Here is a 20513-nt window from a genome sequence, read left to right on the forward strand (position 1 = left end):
AATGGCAAGTTCGCCTCCCAACTCCCAGAAAAATCAATGACGCAAGCACGAAGAAGATCCTCCAAGATCTGAATAACTCGCTCCGACTCCCATCTGTCTGCGGATGGAAAGCTGTGCTAAACAGCAACTTCGTACCCATGGTCGAATGCAAACTCTTCCAAAATGAGGAAGTGAATCTGGGATCTCTGTCGGATACGATCGAAACTGGAACACCATGAAGTCGGACTATCTCCCGGTTATACAACTCTGCATACTGAACCATGGTGAAAGTCATCTTAATAGGCAAGAAGTGCGCTGATTTGGTAAGACGATCTACATTCACCTAGATGGCATTCGATCCTCTGACTGACCTCGGCAATCCGGTCACAAAATCCATGGTAATGTTCTCCCACTTCCACTCGGGAATAGGAAGAGGCTTGAGCAAACCTGCTGGTCTTTGATGCTCGGCCTTCACTAACTGGCAAGTCAGGCACTCGGATACAAAACGCGTGATGTCTTTCTTCATCCCTGGCCACCAATATAATAGCTGTAGATCTTTGTACATCTTCGTACTCCCAGGGTGAATGGAGTACGGGGACATATGGGCCTCTGATAAGATGTCTGCTCGGATAGAATCGCTGCTAGGAACCCATATCCTGTCTCGGTATCTCACAATACCGTCATTGACTGTATACAAGACACTGCCCTTGGCTTTATCTATCTTCTTACACTGTGCCAATTGCTCATCTGCTGACTGACCACTGCGAATATGGTCAAGAAGGGAAGACTAAATGGTCAAGGTAGATAGACGGGGAACTCTACCTTGAGGGTAAGTCTCGAGATCAAACCTCTGCATCTCAGTCTGAAGAGGTCTCTGAATCGTCAAGTGAGCCATCAATGCGACTTTTCTGCTCAGTGCATCTGCAACTACATTAGCCTTACCCAGGTGGTAGCTAATGTCACAGTCGTAATCTTTCACAAGCTCCAACCAACGCCTCTGACGCATGTTCAGCTCCTTCTGCGTAAAGAAATACTTGAGGCTCTTGTGGTCGGTAAAGATCTGGCATTTCTCTCCATACAAATAATGCCTCCAAATCTTCAATGCAAAAACTACGGCGGCCAACTCTAGATCATGGTAGGGTAGTTCTTCTCGTGGATTTTCAGCTGTCGAGAATCATATGCCACCACTCTCCCATGCTGCATCAATATTGCGCCAAGACCGAGCTTCGAAGCATCGGTATACAGAACAAACTCGTCGGGTCCTGACGGTGTGGCCAAAACTGGTGCTGAAATAAGAGCTTGCTTCAAAGTATCGAAGCTCTTCTGACAGTCATCGTTCCACACAAACTTCACATTTCTCTTGGTCAGTGCTGTGAGTGGAACGGCAATGGAGGAGAATCCCTGAATGAATTTTCTGTAATATCTTGCTAGCCCAAGGAAACTGCGGATCTCGGATGCATTCTGCGACACAACCCAATCTCTGACTGCAGCGACTTTCGCTGGGTCTACCTCAATGCCACTGCTAGAAACAATGTGGCCTAAGAACGCCACCTTCTCTAACCAAAATTCGCACTTACTGAACTTTGCGAATAACTTGTGCTTCTGCAAGGTCTGCAGCACTGTGGTCAGATGTCTGCTGTGATCCTCCCGACTCTTGGAGTAGACGAGAATGTCATCTATGAACACTATCACAAACTGGTCGAGGTACGGCTGAAATACGCGATTCATGAGATCCATGAAGATCACTGGCGCATTCATCAGACCGAACGGCATCACAAGGAACTCGTAGTGACCATAACGAGTCCTGAAGGCAGTCTTCGAGACATTAGCATCTCTCACCCTCAACTGGTGATAACCGGAACGCAGATCTATCTTGGAGAAAATCGAAGTTCCATGCAACTGGTCAAACAGATCCTCAATCCTCGGAAGTGGGTACTTGTTCTTCACTGTAACCCTGTTCAACTCCCGGTAGTCAATGCAAAGCCTCATAGAGCCATCCTTCTTCTTCACAAATAAGACCGGGGCGCCCCATGGAGAAAAGCTCGGGCGAATGAACTCCTTGTCGAGAAGTTCCTGAATCTGCTTCTTAAGCTCTGTCATCTCTGTCGGTGCTAATCGGTACGGCGCTTTGGATATCGGAGCCGTACCTGGCATAAGCTCAATGGAAAACTCCACCTCTCTCTCAGGTGGCATACCAGAGACGTCTTCGGGAAAAACGTCTAAGAAATCTCTGACAATCGGAACATCTGAGGCTGACTGGCTGGGTTCCTCGGGGACAGATAAAAAGGTCGCTAGAAATGCCCGACACCCTCTATGCATGAGTTTCCTAGCCTGAACATATGGAATAATGCGCGGTAACGAAAAGTATCTGTCCGGCTCAAATAAGAACTGCTCCATTCCAGGCGGTCGGACAAGAACAGATCTCCGCTGGAAGTCTATCAACACTATGTTCCTCAATAGCCAATCCATCCCTAGGATAATGTCAAATTCCGGCATCGGTAGCACAATCAGATCCGCATGAACAAGATTACCGTGCAGCTCAAGGTCTATATCTCGGATAACATTGCTAGCTGCCATCTACTCGCCTGACGGCAACACTACTGAAAAGGCTATGTCTAGCCCAATGGTCTTGATCTTGAGAAAGTTCGCAAAGACCTCCGAAATAAACGAGTGTGTGGCCCCTGAATCTATCAAGGCCTTGGTAGCGGAACCAGATATAAAAATTCTCCCTGAAAGATCGAAACTCTAAGTTGAACCCAAAAATCATAGGAGCTAAGCTTATAGACATGCAAATGTCACAGTTCTTCTAACTAAGTCTCGAAAATAATACTAAGTAGAGCATGCAACCCTATCGCGGTTCTAAGTTCAAATCTAATTCCCGAATCCCAAAACACGGAAATTCAAATAAGAACTTAAAGCTTAAAGGTACCTGTCAACAACATAGTCTCCCGGTTGGTTTCCGCGGCATGGAGAGCGAAAACTCTGCCTTGGGTAGGCAGATTCCTCTGAGGACATTGCAGCAACATGTGGTCTGGGCTGCCACACTTAAAACACTTTCTTGAGCCAGCAATACATGCTCCAGGATGGCGACGTGAGCACCTGGGACAGACTGGGTGCTCCTGAGTCCTCGGGGCTGGGCGTCCCCGCTGCTGCTGCTGCTGGCCTTGGTTCCTGGGCGGTCCATGAAAAGGCCTCTTGTTCTGCTGATGAGGAGGAGGGCGGTGTGGTGCCTGGACTGGGCACTTGCCCTGGCGATCCCTCTCGATGTCCCGCAGATCCTGCTCTGCGGCTAGGGCCTTGGAGACGGCAATCTCATAAGTAGCAGGGTCAGACACCCTAACATCCCGGCGCAAGATCGGCCGAAGACCCACATGGAAATGCATCAACTTGGCCTTGGCATCATTCGCGATCAGGGGCACAAAGTGACTGCCCCTCTCGAACTTACGGATGAACTCCGTAACCGTCATATCCCCCTGTCTCAGACTCATGAACTCGGTGGTCAGCCTGGTGCGAACCTCCTCAGCAAAGTACTTGGTGTAGAAAACCTCCGTAAAGCGTGTCCAAGAAAGTGTAGCCAAGGTCAAGGCTACCGACGCTCCTTCCCACCATAAGCGGGCGTCTCCAGTGAACAGATAGGTGGCACATCGGACTCGGTCTGCGTCTCCTAGCTCCATAAACTCGAAGATGACCTCGAGGGATTTGATCCATCCCTCGGCAACCATGGGGTCAGACGTCCCAGAGAATTCCTTCGGGCGCATTTTCATGAATCTCTCATAGACAGCCTCTGGCCCTGTCGGCCTAGTCATCACAGCATTGTTCCCCGCAAACTGTGCGAAGAACTGTGTCATCCCAGCTAGCATCTGGGAATTCATGTCAGGTGGGGGTGGAGGTGGAGGTGGAGGTGGAGGAGGAGGAGGAGGAGGTGTCTGCCTCTCTTGTCTCTGATCGTCATCGTCCTCGCGACGGTGCTCTCCACCACCTCTCGGGCGTCCTACTTGACGTCTAGGGGGCATACTGTTCCAATATAACCCATACGTAACTAACATTCATAATTCCTTAATTTAGTTTAATGAACACTGAAAACTGAAAATCTGGTCCGAAATAAATTCATGGAAGCATGCTGACAAGGTAATTCATGCTTTAAATAAAATGCTGAACAAAATGCTGAACTGTAAAACTTATAGACCGAAGCTGTGGCTTCGTGAGCTTCTCGTGGTCATTAGTAGTGTAACCCTATACAGAACCACCACTCTGATACCAATTGTAAAGACCCGAAAATCCTCGCTTGAAAATTAACGAAAAATTAAAAATTTCCTTTTTAAAAGAACTTAAATGGCCTCATTCATAAAATCAACTGATAAATCCAGTTCAAAGTTTAAAATATCGCAGCGGAAGAAAATAAAGTTTGCCAAAAATCACAATTTAAAAATATCCAACGACTGATAAAATGTTTGCGGAATAAAATAACAACTGCTGCACTGAGGTCCTCGGGTGCCACTACTGCCGACCCAAGCTGGCTCACTAGTCCCCGCCCTCGGCCCTAGCCTCAACAGTACCTACAACAATCAAGTCTAGTGAGCCTAAAGACTCAGCATGCATATATCGCAGGTAACGAGTAAAATCTGAAGTAAAATGTGCATGGGATAAAATATCATGTCATGAGGCATGCTGAAAATAATCCGTACTGAGCAATTATAATACGTGCATAACTGAACTGATAATCACAGTAAAAATGTTTGCTCCTTGGAGCCCTGTACTGAAATAACTGGTAAAATTTTTCTGTTGAGATTATGTTTTACGCCTGTGGCCCCTGCACTAAGCTGAACTGATCGGTAACTGGCTACCGGAGAGTCTGAAACTGAACTGAGCTGGCCGGTCACTGGCGACCGGGTGGTACCAAACTGAACTGAGCGGTCACTGGCGACCGTATAAAATAATACTCCCACATAGTGAATGAACCACAAGCCATATCGCATAAATCTCAAAAATAATCATTTTCTATTTAATGAACGTAAAATAATTAACTGGCATAATGAAAATTCCTGTATATGTTACCAACTGGATTGGATTGGATCGTCCCCAGGCTCGCTGCAACCTAAATATGCCATGAAAATATGCAATATATTTTTCTTGACCAAACTATGCAATTAAGTTTGAAAATGCGACAAATACGTCTAACCGCTTCGTATTTAATCATGACTTCGAACCAACCCGAACTAACACTGAACCGACGTATAGTCATGATTAAAAATACGCCTAAAATTATGAACAAATGCTCCTAAAATGACGAGGGTCGAAATCCAGGTGAAATGGAGGCCAAAACATTAAACGCTCTTTCGAGAGTCAATTTGGCACATCGCACCGTAAATTCTCGTTCGACCTTAAAAATGATCCGAATCACAAACGGTTGAAAACATGACCTTCCTAACTCGATGGGCACTGTCCAGTCCAAGGCCATAGGCTAAAATCCAACCGAGAACTCGAACGAGCCTCCGAACCAACAAAGCAACTTGCTGTAAATTCCAGCAGCTGTACCATCGCGTAACTTGTATTGTTTTCGAGACTACCGGCCATTGGGGGCGTGAACCACCGACCAGAGACTCTTACCAACATCCCAATGAGTGATTTGAACCATGGCTAAGGGCCCTAGGCTAGCCACAATCCGCATCACACCATAACTCAACCGAAACTCCAACCGAGAACCAACGTGCATGCGTGTGTAGTGTTTTGCTTAGATCGATGTCTTGCGTCGTTCCAGTGGCCATTTGATTGACCATGGCACGATCTAGACATATAGGGGCATGGTATGAACTGTGGCTATGGGCCATAGACCAACCAAGATCCATACCAAGCAACCAAAAACCGAAACCATATGCTGAACCAATGAAGAAGCCGAATGGGGAAAGGGGCTGTTCTTGTTGATTTGATTAAAACCGATGCACCATGGACCAAGCCACCAAAAGGGCGACTTCGTCATGTCTTATACATGCTAGGGGAGTGATCTAAACATGGCTAAGAGCCCTTAGGGCAGCCAAGATCATATCATACCCTCATGACAGGAAACTGAAATTTTCGAACACCATTTTCTGCACCTATGGGGCTTGCTGTCATTTCGGTTTTTCCAGCAAGCATGGGACTGAAACAAACGTTCTAACATGGCCCTAACATGTCCTAGTACATGTCCATATGCAACCTCGAGCCCCTGGAACGAGCCATCCCTGAAATCGAACAAACATACCAAATCGTGAAGCATTAAAGCACTCGAAAAATCTGTGCAGAAAGTTTTAAGAATTTGCTATGCATATGTCGGTTTTCATGATAAAAAAATCATGCACATGTGATATTAAAAATTTAGTATATGACTTGATTGAGGTTTGAAAGAAATCTAGACATGCCTGGTTTCGTTTCGAAAGAAAACGAACGAAACGACGACAACGCGGCGCGGAGGAGTGGAGCGCTTCTCTACCTTTCCTTGCTCTCGTTTTTCTTCCTAGCTTTCTACTGAATTCCCACGATTTTTCTACTGAAAAATACTCTGAGTTTCGGTGGTGAGGAGTGGAGAATGAAAGATAGGAGAGTGAGTAGAGATCCACTAATAAAGGGATTAAGATGGCATGACCAATTCTTCTCTCTTTGAAATTTGAATTATGGTTGCTATCAAATATTTGTTGGGTGATCTAGAATGAGGTGGCCGATCCACTTGCTAGTCTAGGCTAGGACAAGCACTTAATTAATTAAATGGTGCTAAATGAATCATAGAATTATCCTACAAATTAAATATCAAGAAAGGGTCAAAATTTGATGAGTTGGCAAGGTGTTGTCTAGGCATGGGGGTGGCCGAAATTTACACATTAAAATGAATGGGAAGTGTTGTTTATTTACTAAATTAATAACTCTTAAAAGCCTCACTAATCTCTTAAATAATTTAGTGAATTAATTCCTTAATTAAGTAACTTAAATGAGCTTATTTCTTATTCACCTCAAGTAACTTAAATAATTCCTTAAACTCCCTTTTTAACTTAAATGAACTTACTTGCTAGCTAAAATAACTTCTGGAAATGTTTTTCTCAAATCTTAAATTATATCTCAAAACTCCGACTACAGTCCGGCCTCACTGAAATAACTGAAATGCTAAAAATCAAACTACTGAACTGAAATAATAAAATAATTAACTTTAAAGAAATGCATTTAAATAATCTTGCAATGAAGTCAATTAAATTTTAAAAATCTAGAATTATGCATGACTTATACGTAGACTGATTTACGGGTTCTACATGTCCTTTCGATCAATGGGGCATGGATATTGTCGGTCCTTTTCAAATAGCTCGGGCTCAAATGAAATTTATCCTGGTAGCAGTATATTACTTCTCCAAGTGGGTTGAGGCCGAACCTCTGGCTAAAATTACTGGAAAATGTGTTGAAATTTATATGGAAAAATATTGTGTGTCAATTTGGGATTCCCAGAAGATCGATCTCATACAATGGAAGACAATTTCAAGGTAAAAAGATAACATCATGGTGCCAAAGATGAAGATCACTCAGTATTTCACCTCAGTTGCCTACCCCCAACCAAATTGGCAGACTGAGGTGACAAACAAAATTATTGTGCAGGCTTTAAAAACTTGACTGCAAGGAAAAGACAAAAACTGGGTAGAAGAGCTACTTAGTGTTCTTTGGGCGTATAGGACTACACCGCGAAAGGCCACTTAGGAAACTCCTTTCAATCTTGTTTATGGTTCTGAGGCAGTATTACCCATGGAGATTGGGCAATCTTCAACCCAGGTAGAATTCAGATAATAATGATCAAACCAAGGCAATGGAGTTAGATTTGGTGTAAGAGAAGAGAGAACAAGTGGTGATCCGGATGTAGGCTTACCGGAGTCAGGTCAAGAAATCATATAATAGTCGCGTCTCGATATGAGATTTTCAGATTGGGGATTTAGTTTTGAAGGAAGTAAATCCAGCTGAGGATGTGGGCAAATTAGAAGCTCTCTGGGAGGGTCCATTCAAAATCATTCAAAAATTTAGCTCGAGAGCACTCTACCTAGAAGATGATCAGGGACGTTCTCTCAAGAGACATTGGAATTTTTTTTATTTAAAGAATTATTATGTTCGATAGAGTGTTGTACTGGTATCTACTATTCAATAAAACGAAAGAATGATTCAGAATTATTTTGCATAAGTCCAGGGACCCGTACCCTGACCCAGGGCTCCGTACCCTATTTATCCAGTAAGTCCAGGAACTTGTATCCTGGCCTGGGGCTTCATACCCTGGTTATGAAGTAAGTCCAGGGACCCGTATCCTGGCCCAGGGCTCAGTACCATGGTTATCCAATAAGACCAAATCGTACTTTACCCGAGAGGCATGAGGCCCCGGTAAATTTTAAACCCAGAAAATATGAAGCCCCGGTATTCTATTCAACCCTAGTTATTCTCCAACACTTAGAAAAATTTATGAGGATTTGACATTCTATGGGAAAAAGAAATCCGGTTATTATTGAGGACTTAAAGTATTTTTAAATTCTCATTCAAGTTCATGATATTTTTCAATTTTGAGTATATCTACAAAAGAAAAGACGGACGAAAGAAGATTTCATTAAATGAAAGGCCTTAAGGACAAAATTACATGAAAAGAACTGAAAAAAGGAAAGAAAAATTTCAAAGTTATTCTAAATCTATCAGGTCTAGCTGTCCTTCAGCCTCCTCGGGAAGGAAAGCTATGGCTCGATCAAAACTGGGAAAGTCTTCTCTATCCTCCGGGAGAAGACCGGCATCTTCAAATTGCTCTTGGCATTTGTCAAATCTGGTTCGGAAGAAAGAGTAAGCCCGATCCTCAACTGTTGTCTTGAACTCAGGAGACTGGAGGAAAGAAGTTCACCACTTCTCCTGAGAGTACGTAGATGCCGCCAGGGCATTCTCAGCAACAGCCGCCTGGAACTGTTGGTTCTCTATCTCCTCGAACAAAAAACGATTCTCTGACTCCAAGATAGAGATACGCCCACGTAATGTCTTCTCCCGAGCGAGGTTTGCATCCACGTCCTCTCTGGTTTTAGCCAAAACTACCTGGGCCGCCGATAGTTGTTGGTTAGTCGTGTCCTAAGCAGCACGGAGGAGGGAGACCATTTCTTCACGAGCTAATCTGTAACGTCCGAAAAATCAGTCCACGTAAATCACATGCATGCAAATTATTTTAATTGCTTATTTTTTTTTTTGAATGATTGCATGATATTTTATTATATAATTAAATGTATAATTTCACGATTTAATGATTATATAGCATGATTTCATGAAATTAAGGATTTGACCCGAGTATCGATAATAGGCAGGGAAAAGGAGACCGGGGACGACCAAGACAAGAATATGTATTTTTAATTAAATAATGGCAAGGCTTCCTAATATGATTAGAAATGATTTAATTTTTCGAAAAATGTTAGAGTTCGAATTATTTTACGAGTCGAGCTCGATTTTTCCCGGGAAGCCGGTTTTGGGCAAACAAGGAGTTTTAAAATATCAAAAATATTATTTTATGGAAACTTATTTTATAAACTCTTATTATTTAATTACACTTTATGTTATTGGGCTCAATTTAATTAGGCCCAATTACCCTTAAGTTGTAAGCCCAAACCAAAGCACATTTAACATATTAATATAATTATAAATTAGTGTTTTAGGTCTTCTAAACCTAAGAATTCAGCCCCCATCAGCTGTGGATCACATTGCACACACAATTCAGATTTTTAAAATTTAGGAAGTAAGAAAAGCTTGTGTTCTTCGTCGTCCGGTCGTCCGATCGTCCAACGTCGCACCCTCGCCGAAGATCGAATAATCGAGCATTATAAACGCAAAGGCACGTTTCCTAAAATCTTTAAATATCATACAAATCATATTATGCATGATTTAATTGTTTGTGCATGAAAAAAATAGGTGTTTGAATATTTTTATGGTAGAACGTTTATTTTCGAAAATATGTTGTTTTTACGCTTTTATTAAATACGCTTTTGAATCCAACGTGTACGCTGCCAATACATGATAAAATAGGAATAAAAACTTGACCAAAACATGATAAATTAATAAGAAATAAGCTGGAAACCGTAGGATTTTTAAACCAAAAGAAAGAAAGGGGCCGTGAGTTTGTAAGTGTGTATGCTTTTTTGGGTCGGTTCTTTTGCATGGGGTCTTGGGGCTCAACCAGGGCTGGTGGTTGGGTCCTAAGGGTCATGGATAGGTCCTAGGAAGAGTCTTTGCATGGCTAGGACTCGTGGTTCAGGCTGGGGAAGGATCCCACGATGGACAAGACACTTCTCGAGGATTTTTCTGTTGGCCAAGAGATTCCAGGGGAGGTGGCTCGGTTGGGGCTGGGCTAGGTGGTTCATCAGGGTCCTAGGGTCATGGGAAGGGGTCAAGCTAGGTGCTGGAGTCGCTGGTCTGGGCGCTGGCTTGAAGAAACGTGAGGGAAGCCATGGCAGCAAGGTGTGCGCAGGTTGGTTTCCTGATTCAGAAGCTTCGTGCGCGTGTTCAGGGGCTGGTCTAGGCTTGGGTAGGGTCTGGGCATGGTCCAGGGATGGTGAGGGTCATGAGGGCTCGTTGGTGGCTTGAGCAAGGAGTCCTAGCCAAAGTAGGAGGGTCATGGGCGCTAGGGAGATCACTCTCGCGTAGGCTGTTGTCTTGTGCTTTAGGTGGTTCGCCACATGGGTTAAGGGCTTGGGGCTGGTCTGGGACGAGGCTGGCGTGGTCTAGTGTCAGTAAGGGTCGAGAGGGGTCGATGGTTTAACAGCTGGAAGAGTTCTATGGCAACTAGGAGTCCTAATGTCACTATGATACTCACGCAGACACGCATGCATATTGGGTCTCGGTTCCAGGAGTGATTGGGTGAGCTAGGGGCTGGTTCTTTGGTTTGGGCTTGGTTAGTAGGGTGCCTAGGTGGGTTGGTTAGGGTTTGGCTCAAGGTGGCTCGTGCGTGGCTCGAGTAAATCAGGAGATGGCTCGGGTAGTTCGATAACATGTCAATTTCGAAAATTAAAAGGCTAAAATTGAATCCATAGGTCCACGGGTGTGGCTCATGATGTGGGGACCCGGACGCTAATTATGTTCTTAATCGTCATTGGGACTAAATCAATTATAATAATCAGGGTCTAAATTTTATTTTATTTTTTTAAAATGCGGAAGATAATGGAATCAAACTCCTATACATATCAGTATAAAAGTATAAATCTGATAAAATATACAATCATACATAACTCAGGTTCAACAACTACTATCAAGTGTTTAAACCCTAGCTCTAGTCCAAGTCCGGTATCACCACTCTAATCTCGATCTGTCTTCGCCTCTGTGACCCTGTACCTGTCCCACCTGTTGTCATGCACACATACAAACAAGACAACAGCCGGATAACTCCGGTGAGATATAAATATCCCAGTATAAACAATGTATTAAATGCCATCATATAAAACATATATAAAAGCATAAACAAACATCAAAACATGTATCTAATCTGACTACATGAATCAATGACTCGTGATCTAATCTTATCTTATCTCAAATCTAGGGATCCCAATCTAATTTAGACTTTGGTATGCTGTATCGAGTGTCTGAGATAGACGTCGATCTACATCTGAAGCTCGTCGATACACCGTAAGTCTAGAGTCTTATCGGTTCTGAGAAAGACTCGGCGGTTCTGCCCTAGCTAGGCTGTCTGCCCTAGACTCGGACTCTGACTCTGTTCTAAGTCAATACATTAACATATCAATCTGATAATCTGCAAATATCAATGCAATAAAATAAAGTATGTGATTTAGGAAAACTCAAGTCAAACCTAACTCGAGTTGTGCAATCCCGAATCAACATTTATTTATACCTTTCTTGCTGTCGTTCTGATACAGTCGAAGTCTTGATTCAAAGTCTGTCACTGTTCAATCTGACAACGATAATACCAATATGCTGTATCAATATTCTTAATCAATTCATAACATCTCTGTTTTATCAAATTCTGACAGTATAACAGTACAATCTTGCGATACTAATATACTATATCAGTCTATATCAATTCCAAACATTTCCAATTAACCACCGTACAAATCTGATATCACTTCTCAGTCAATTTCATTCTGAAATTCATAACAATTCCATATTCAGTCCGTTTATTAATCTGACTTCGATTCTACGTTGTCTAACATGCCAAGAACAACATATATGACGTGTATTCAATTCTAACAACATCATAATTTCCAAACATGTCAAAACGCAGTAAAACTTACGTCCCGTTGTAGCCTACTTTGATAGGAACTCGGTACCGAAGTCGGATTTAAAATCTGACGGACGGATTGAAATATAGAGACGTAAGGATTTTTAACAAACTCCCTCGATCCTTTTTCTGATTTCTGAATCAATTTGTTGCTTGTATATACATATATATATCACAAGCTGCATGTTGGAACAACGTGTCTCTTTTTCTTGCATTTTAGCCGGCACTCGGGCGGTCAAAAACTACCGCCCGGGCGCTAACTCTTCTGCCCGCAACCATTAATTGATGAACACTGGCGCTCGGGCGGTCAAAACCTACCGCTCGGGCGCCAGACTTTCTGTCCCCATGATATGTAATTCATATACTTGGCCCGATTGGTCTCGTAATAGCCCTTTAATAATCACATTAAATTAGTACTCCATACTCATCTCGATTACAATCTATAATCGTAATTTAACATGATATAAAATCTTGGGCATTACATTTCTCCCCTCCTAAGATATGATTTCGTCCTCGAAATCTTAGGCGTTCAATCGTATCAAACAGGAGTATATATACAAAACTGTATAAGAAATTTATATCATCTAAATAACTCTGGGAACTCTTGTCTCATATCTGATTCAGTTTCCCAGGTTGCTTCTTCTACACCATGACGAGTCCATTGCACTTTCACAAGTGGAATCATTTTCGTTCTGAGCTGTTTCTCTTTGCGATCAATAATCTGAATCGGTTTTTCAACATAGCTCAGAGTTTAATCAAGCTCGGCCTCGTCTGGCTGAATAGCATGTGAAGCATCAGGAAGGTATTTCCTCAATAACGATACATGAAAGATGTAATAGTCCAACCTTTTATCATGTTAACCCTTGTGGTTTATTATTGTTATGATCATATTTTATGCTTTACTGGTTGAGATTATGTTGAATGGTTATTGTTCATGGATATCTTTATTGAAACGGTTATTGTTTTGACATTATGTTCATGGTTGGTGATAGTTATGGAAATGAATGGGTAGAATAGAAAGTTGATCTTGAGCCAAATAGAAAATGGAAGTGCATAAAGGGTATGACAAATGTGGCGGTAGTTGTGGTTTTTAGTATAATGTTTTGTATATTGATCCAATTGATATGAGGCCACCTCCATTAGAAAGATAAGATATAAGGCTACAAGTTTCTTATTTTGAGTTTTGTTCAAATCCTTAGGGAAGACGAGCCAAAAGCGGCCCGAAGTGTGTCGTGTGTTTCGTTGTTCCTGCACTGACACATGTTGGTAGAATGGGCATAACTCTTTGCTCAGATCTCCGAATGACCTGAAATTTGGAGGGGTTAAAGAAAACACATAGGGCTACAACTTTCATGTTTACCACTTTGGCTAATTCGGAAGAAAAATTGCAGTTTTGGCCCCTGGCAGTGGGTACACGGACCCCTACACGGACCCCTACACGGGGTCCGGGTCTTGCCACGAAAAATAAGTGATTTACAGTGTGTACACGGACCTATACACGGAGGGGAGCACGGGGTCCGTGTCTATACGTTTTTTAGGGAAAAATGAAGGCTTATAATCAGGTTTCTCGATTCTTCTAGCCATTTATCCTTCTTTCCTTCTCCTTGCATCGTTCCTAGCCTCCTCCCTCAAGTTTCTCTTCCACACAATTCTCTATTCCAAGCTCAAGAATCATAGTTGAGTTTGTAGCCTATTCTACCTCAACTCCAAGCTACAAGGTAAGAATTTTATTGTAGGAGTTGGAAGAGTTTGAAGAGTTGAGTTGGGTTTTCTTTGAATCCTTGAGTTATTGGTGATGATATATGGTTATTGTTGTCTTATGATTGTAGGGATTGCTTCAAGATACTATATCAACCAAGTGGTTATTGTGTAGTAAGTAGAAGCTTTTCCTTCTAATGCTCACATGATATATATGTATATAAGCCATGTTTATTGATGTCTAGCTCCTTCCATTGTTAGATTATTGATGTATGTATTGTTATTTGTTCATTGAGCCAAGAATATTATTGAATTCATTGATAAGGAGCTAGTACTCTATTGTTGCCTACCAAGTGTTTGTCAAAATGTCCCAATGAAGTTTCCTATGATTAAAGCCAAGGAATGATAGTAATTCATGCATGTCATTGGCCAATCACATGATTATGAGTATCTCTCACAGTTTTGATATATTTATATATCAAAGAGATACTTTCCACAGGTCACAGGTCACAGACTATCATTTTCTTTCCTTTCACTCATGCCATGAGATACTATCCATATTGCCTCGATTATGTAATGTTCATTGAAGATAGTATCGCTCTACTTTCATTGCCATTGCTAAAGCCACGTTTTAAGCCAAAGTTATATATATATGTATTTGCTATGTATAGCTTTCTACTTACTGAGTTTATTCTCATTCCAGTTATGTCATGTGATGCAGGTGATAAAAAGGATTGAAGCGGATTGTCTGAGGCAGAAGAAGTCATATAGAATGCCAAGGGAAAGACCTTTATCATGTTTCTTTTATTTGGGAACGAGTGAAAACATGTGAAGTTTTAAAACCATCATGTATTTGGTTGAATGTGTTGGTTTGTTGTCATGTGTTGGAGAACATTTCATGAACGTTTATATATATATGTATGAATTATGTTTATGATGTAAAGGATATATTGTTCTTTCCCTTTTAAAAGTTAATGCTTCCGCGTATGTTAATTACTTAATTTAAATGTCATGGGAATGGGTTGTTTCAATTGGTATCAGAGCGAAAGTTCTTGGACCGTATATGACTTCTTCTGCCTAGGACAATCCGGTATGTTTTCGATCCTGCATCTATTGATTTTAACTTTGAGCGTTGATCCTATTCCATTGTTATTGATGTATTTTCTTCCTATCTATGTTAAAGTGAGCTTATGTGTAGGAAATGCCTCCTAAACGAAAGGTTACTGAAGGGGATGATAGAACCCCTACCACTGATAGGACTACCAACGTTGTAGATGAATTCAGTAAACTAATACAGGAACAGACGAAAGTTCACGGTGAACAAATCCAACAGTTATTGAGCATGCAAACTACGATTCAAGGTCGTGGTCAAGGCAGAACTGAAGGTTCTGAAGATGGTGCTTATGACCGTTTCAGACGTATGAACCCTCCGGAGTTTATCGGTGGTTCTGATCCATTGGTGGCTCTAGAATGGATCAAGTCTTTGGAAGCCATCTTCGACTATTTGAAGTTCAATGATCAAGACAAGGTTAGTTGTGCAGTTTTTATGTTGGTCAAAGCAGCACGTATTTGGTGGGAAGCCACCAAGGTTACAGTGAATGTTCGTGAATTGAAATGGGATGCATTCAAAGAGCTTTTCTACACCAAATATTTTTCTCGAGAAGTTAAAGCGAAGAAAATGAAAGAATTTCTCGAGTTGCGACAAGCTGCCATGACTGTCAATGAGTATACTCTTAAATTTGAAGAAGGTTGTGTCTTTGTGCCTTTCATCGCCGAGAATGATAAAGATAAAGGAGAGCACTTTATTCGCGGCTTGAGACCCGAGATTCGACGAGATGTTCACATGGCTAAAGTGGTTTCTTATCAAGATATTGTTGAAAGGGCACTGCTAGCTGAACTTGATGAGCAAGAGATTGAAAAGGAAAGGCAGTTGAGAAGACAAACCTTTCAAGCCAGGAGTCAAGGTGCAAGTCCTTCTAGTCGAGGCGGCTTCAAAGGAAAGGGCAAAATGGAGCAACACAATAAACCTTCTATGCCTTCTTCAGATGTGGAGAGATCGTTATGTCCTAAATGTGGCAAGCCACATAAAGGGGAATGTCTAGTGGGAAGTGGCCGATGTTATAGATGTAAAGAAATGGGGCATACAGCACAGAAATGTCCTCTCTCCTCTGATAAAGGAAAAGTTCAAGGCAGAATCTTTACGATGACAAAAGAAGGAGCCAATCCTGATTCTTCAGTCATATCAGGTAATATTCTAATATCTGGAAAGGAAGCACTTACATTGATTGATACCGGTGCAACACATTCCTTTATGTCTGAAGTATTTATGCACTCCTTATCTCGCGAGCCTACTATCATGCCTTTACAATTCAATATTATGTTGCCTTCTGGTGATGAAATTCGTCCTACAAGTATTCTTAAGGCATGTCCAGTACAGATAGGTTCGAGATTGTTGTATGCTGATTTTATTGTAATTCCAATGGTTGCTTTCGATGTTATTTTGGGTATGGATTGGTTATACGCTTATCATGGTGTGATCAACTGTGTGGAAAAGACCGTGAGGTTTGTAACTGATGGTCATGAGGGTGATGAATTTATTGGGCTAGGTTCCTCGTTAAGTATTTCCCTTATTTCTTGTCTCCAAGCTACGAAATTATTGAATAAGGGTTGTACTGGTTTTCTGGCCTTAGTGTCGGATGTAAATAGGGACAATAACTTGCAAATTCAGGATATTGATGTGGTTCGGGAATATCCTGACGTATTTGCTGATGATGTGCCTGGCTTACCTCCTGATCGAGAGGTAGAGTTTGTTATTGAATTGAGTCCAGGTACAGCCCCAATTTCTAAAGCTCCGTACAGAATGGCTCCAACTGAAATGAAAGAATTGAAGAATCAATTGCAGGAGCTATTAGATAAAGGGTTTATCCGTCCTAGTTCCTCGCCATGGGGAGCTCCGGTTTTGTTCGTGAAAAAGAAAGATGGATCGTTGAGGTTATGCATTGATTATCGTGAACTCAATAAGGTAACTATTAAAAATAAATATCCTTTACCTCGAATCGATGATCTTTTTGATCAATTGCAAGGGGCCACTGTATTTTCAAAAATCGATCTCCGATCCGGATATCATCAATTGAAAGTGAAAACGGAGGACATACCGAAGACTGCTTTTAGAACGAGGTATGGCCATTATGAATTTTTGGTGATGTCGTTCGGGCTAACTAATGCTCCTTCAGTGTTTATGGATTTGATGAATCGTGTCTTTAAGCCGTATTTGGATGCTTTTGTGATCGTATTTATTGACGACATTCTGATATATTCAAAGACACAAGAACTGCATAGGGAGCATTTGAGGATCGTATTAAAGACATTGAGAGAGAAGCAATTATATGCGAAGTTAAAGAAATGTGAGTTTTGGTTAGAGCAAGTGGCGTTTTTGGGCCATATTGTGTCAAAAGAAGGAATAGCAGTCGACTCGTCCAAGATTGAAGCTATTAAGCAATGGTCCATTCCAAAGACAGTTTCAGAGGTACGGAGTTTTCTTGGCTTGGCTGGGTATTACAGAAGATTCATAGCAGACTTCTCGAAAATAGCATTGCCATTGACAAGTTTGACACGGAAAACTACCAAGTTTGAATGGACAATTGAATGCCAACAAGCTTTCCAAACCTTGAAAGATAAGTTAACTTCTGCCCCTGTATTAGTACTTCCTTGTGGTACTGAGGATTTTGTTGTGTATACAGATGCCTCAAAGCAGGGGTTAGGTGCTGTGTTGATGCAACGTGGGAAAGTAATCGCTTATGCTTCTCGTCAGCTAAAAGAATACGAGAAGAATTATCCCACACATGATTTGGAGTTGGCAGCTGTAGTATTCGCCTTGAAGATATGGCGGCATTATTTATATGGTGAGAAGTGTGAAATTTTTACAGATCATAAAAGTTTGAGTTATTTGTTTTCGCAGAAAGAATTGAATATGAGGCAGCGGAGGTGGTTGGAACTGGTAAAGGACTATGATTGCACCATTAGCTATCATCCTGGAAAAGCTAATGTTGTTGCAGATGCTTTAAGCCGTAAATCCAGTTATCTATTGGGTTCCATGATTCAGAAACCGTTATTACTCGATTTGCAAAGGAACGAAATAACTCTGGTATTTCCAGGTACAGTAGATCAGTTATCTGCACTAGTTCTTCGCTCTACTTTGATTGATCGTATTCTAAAGGAGCAACAATTGGATATTCAGTTATTAGAGTTGAAGAATAAAAATGATTTAACAGGAGTTTCTGAATTTGGTTCGAATCGTGATGGTTTATTGACCTTTCGAAGTAGAATTTGTGTTCCTAGGGGTGATGACATTCGGAAAGATATACTTATTGAAGCTCATACATCGCCATATTCAGTTCATCCTGGCAGTACCAAAATGTATCATGATCTTCGACGTCTTTATTGGTGGCCAGGTATGAAGAAAGATATCATGTTATTTATTTCTGAATGTCTAACCTGTCAGCAAGTTAAGATTGAACATCAAAGACCTGCTGGAACTTTGCAATCTCTCCCAATACCTCAGTGGAAATGGGAGCATATCACTATGGACTTCGTAACGGGACTTCCAAGAACACCAAAGGGTTACAACTCCATATGGGTGATTGTTGACCGGTTAACCAAGTCAGCTCATTTTCTTCCAGTAAAGATAACGTTTACAATGAACCAATATGCTGAAGTTTATGTAGCTGAAATTGTAAGACTTCATGGAATACCTGTATCAATTGTATCTGATCGTGACCCAAGGTTTACTTCTGAGTTCTGGAAGAGTTTGCACAGAGCCTTGGGCACCAAGTTGGCCTTTAGCACAGCATATCATCCTCAAAGTGACGGACAATCTGAAAGGGTAATTCAAATTCTGGAAGATATGTTACGTGCTTGTACAATTGATTTCCCAGGAAGTTGGGATTCCAAATTGCCTCTTGTCGAATTTACGTATAACAACAGCTACCAATCTTCAATCGGCATGGCACCCTATGAAGCTTTATATGGAAGAAGGTGCCGATCTCCATTATACTGGGAAGAAGTAGGTGAAAGGAAGATGTTGGGCCCGGAGTTGGTTCAACAAACAGCAGATGTTGTGGCATTGATCCAAGAAAGAATGAAGACCGCTCAGTCTAGACAGAAAAGTTATGCTGATGTACGACGGCGGCCATTGGCATTCGAGGTTGGTGATCATGTGTTTATTAAAATAGCTCCTCTCAAGGGAGTTATGCGATTTGGCAAGAAAGGCAAACTAAGTCCTCGATACATTGGGCCGTTTGAAATTCTCGACAAGATTGGAGACCGAGCCTATCGTCTTGCATTGCCACCAGACTTGGATCGAATGCACAATGTCTTTCATGTGTCTATGCTACGCAAATATCTTCCCAATCCATCTCATGTTCTTCGACATGAATCATTAGATCTTTTGCCTAATTTAAGCTACGAAGAAGTGCCGGTTCAAATACTTGATCGTAAGGTTAAAGTGTTAAGAAACAAAAATATTGGTATTGTCAAAGTCCTTTGGAGAAATCAAGTGATTGAGGAGGCGACTTGGGAACCGGAAGAAGAAATGAAACATCGCTATCCCAATTTATTCAAAGGTAAGTAAATTTCGGGGACGAAATTTTTATAAGGAGGGGAGATTGTAATAGTCCAACCTTTTATCATGTTAACCCTTGTGGTTTATTATTGTTATGATCATATTTTATGCTTTACTGGTTGAGATTATGTTGAATGGTTATTGTTCATGGATATCTTTATTGAAACGGTTATTGTTTTGACATTATGTTCATGGTTGGTGATAGTTATGGAAATGAATGGGTAGAATAGAAAGTTGATCTTGAGCCAAATAGAAAATGGAAGTGCATAAAGGGTATGACAAATGTGGCGGTAGTTGTGGTTTTTAGTATAATGTTTTGTATATTGATCCAATTGATATGAGGCCACCTCCATTAGAAAGATAAGATATAAGGCTACAAGTTTCTTATTTTGAGTTTTGTTCAAATCCTTAGGGAAGACGAGCCAAAAGCGGCCCGAAGTGTGTCGTGTGTTTCGTTGTTCCTGCACTGACACATGTTGGTAGAATGGGCATAACTCTTTGCTCAGATCTCCGAATGACCTGAAATTTGGAGGGGTTAAAGAAAACACATAGGGCTACAACTTTCATGTTTACCACTTTGGCTAATTCGGAAGAAAAATTGCAGTTTTGGCCCCTGGCAGTGGGTACACGGACCCCTACACGGACCCCTACACGGGGTCCGGGTCTTGCCACGAAAAATAAGTGATTTACAGTGTGTACACGGACCTATACACGGAGGGGAGCACGGGGTCCGTGTCTATACGTTTTTTTAGGGAAAAATGAAGGCTTATAATCAGGTTTCTCGATTCTTCTAGCCATTTATCCTTCTTTCCTTCTCCTTGCATCGTTCCTAGCCTCCTCCCTCAAGTTTCTCTTCCACACAATTCTCTATTCCAAGCTCAAGAATCATAGTTGAGTTTGTAGCCTATTCTACCTCAACTCCAAGCTACAAGGTAAGAATTTTATTGTAGGAGTTGGAAGAGTTTGAAGAGTTGA

At 41.6% G+C, this 20513-nt stretch overlaps 1 protein-coding gene across 1 annotated transcript; it reads left to right on the forward strand.

Annotated features, from left to right (window-relative positions):
• The first annotated feature begins 15119 nt into the window (after window positions 1-15119).
• Window positions 15120-17679, forward strand: LOC140819099 (uncharacterized). Its single transcript, XM_073179109.1, has 3 exons — window positions 15120-16746; window positions 17338-17444; window positions 17659-17679. The coding sequence occupies exons 1-3, from the start codon at window positions 15120-15122 to the stop codon at window positions 17677-17679; spliced, it is 1755 nt and encodes a 584-aa protein (XP_073035210.1).
• The last annotated feature ends 2834 nt before the right edge of the window (window positions 17680-20513 follow it).

This window comes from Primulina eburnea, chromosome 18 (genome assembly GCF_022965805.1).
Source record: "Primulina eburnea isolate SZY01 chromosome 18, ASM2296580v1, whole genome shotgun sequence".
Classification (NCBI taxonomy): domain Eukaryota; kingdom Viridiplantae; phylum Streptophyta; class Magnoliopsida; order Lamiales; family Gesneriaceae; genus Primulina; species Primulina eburnea.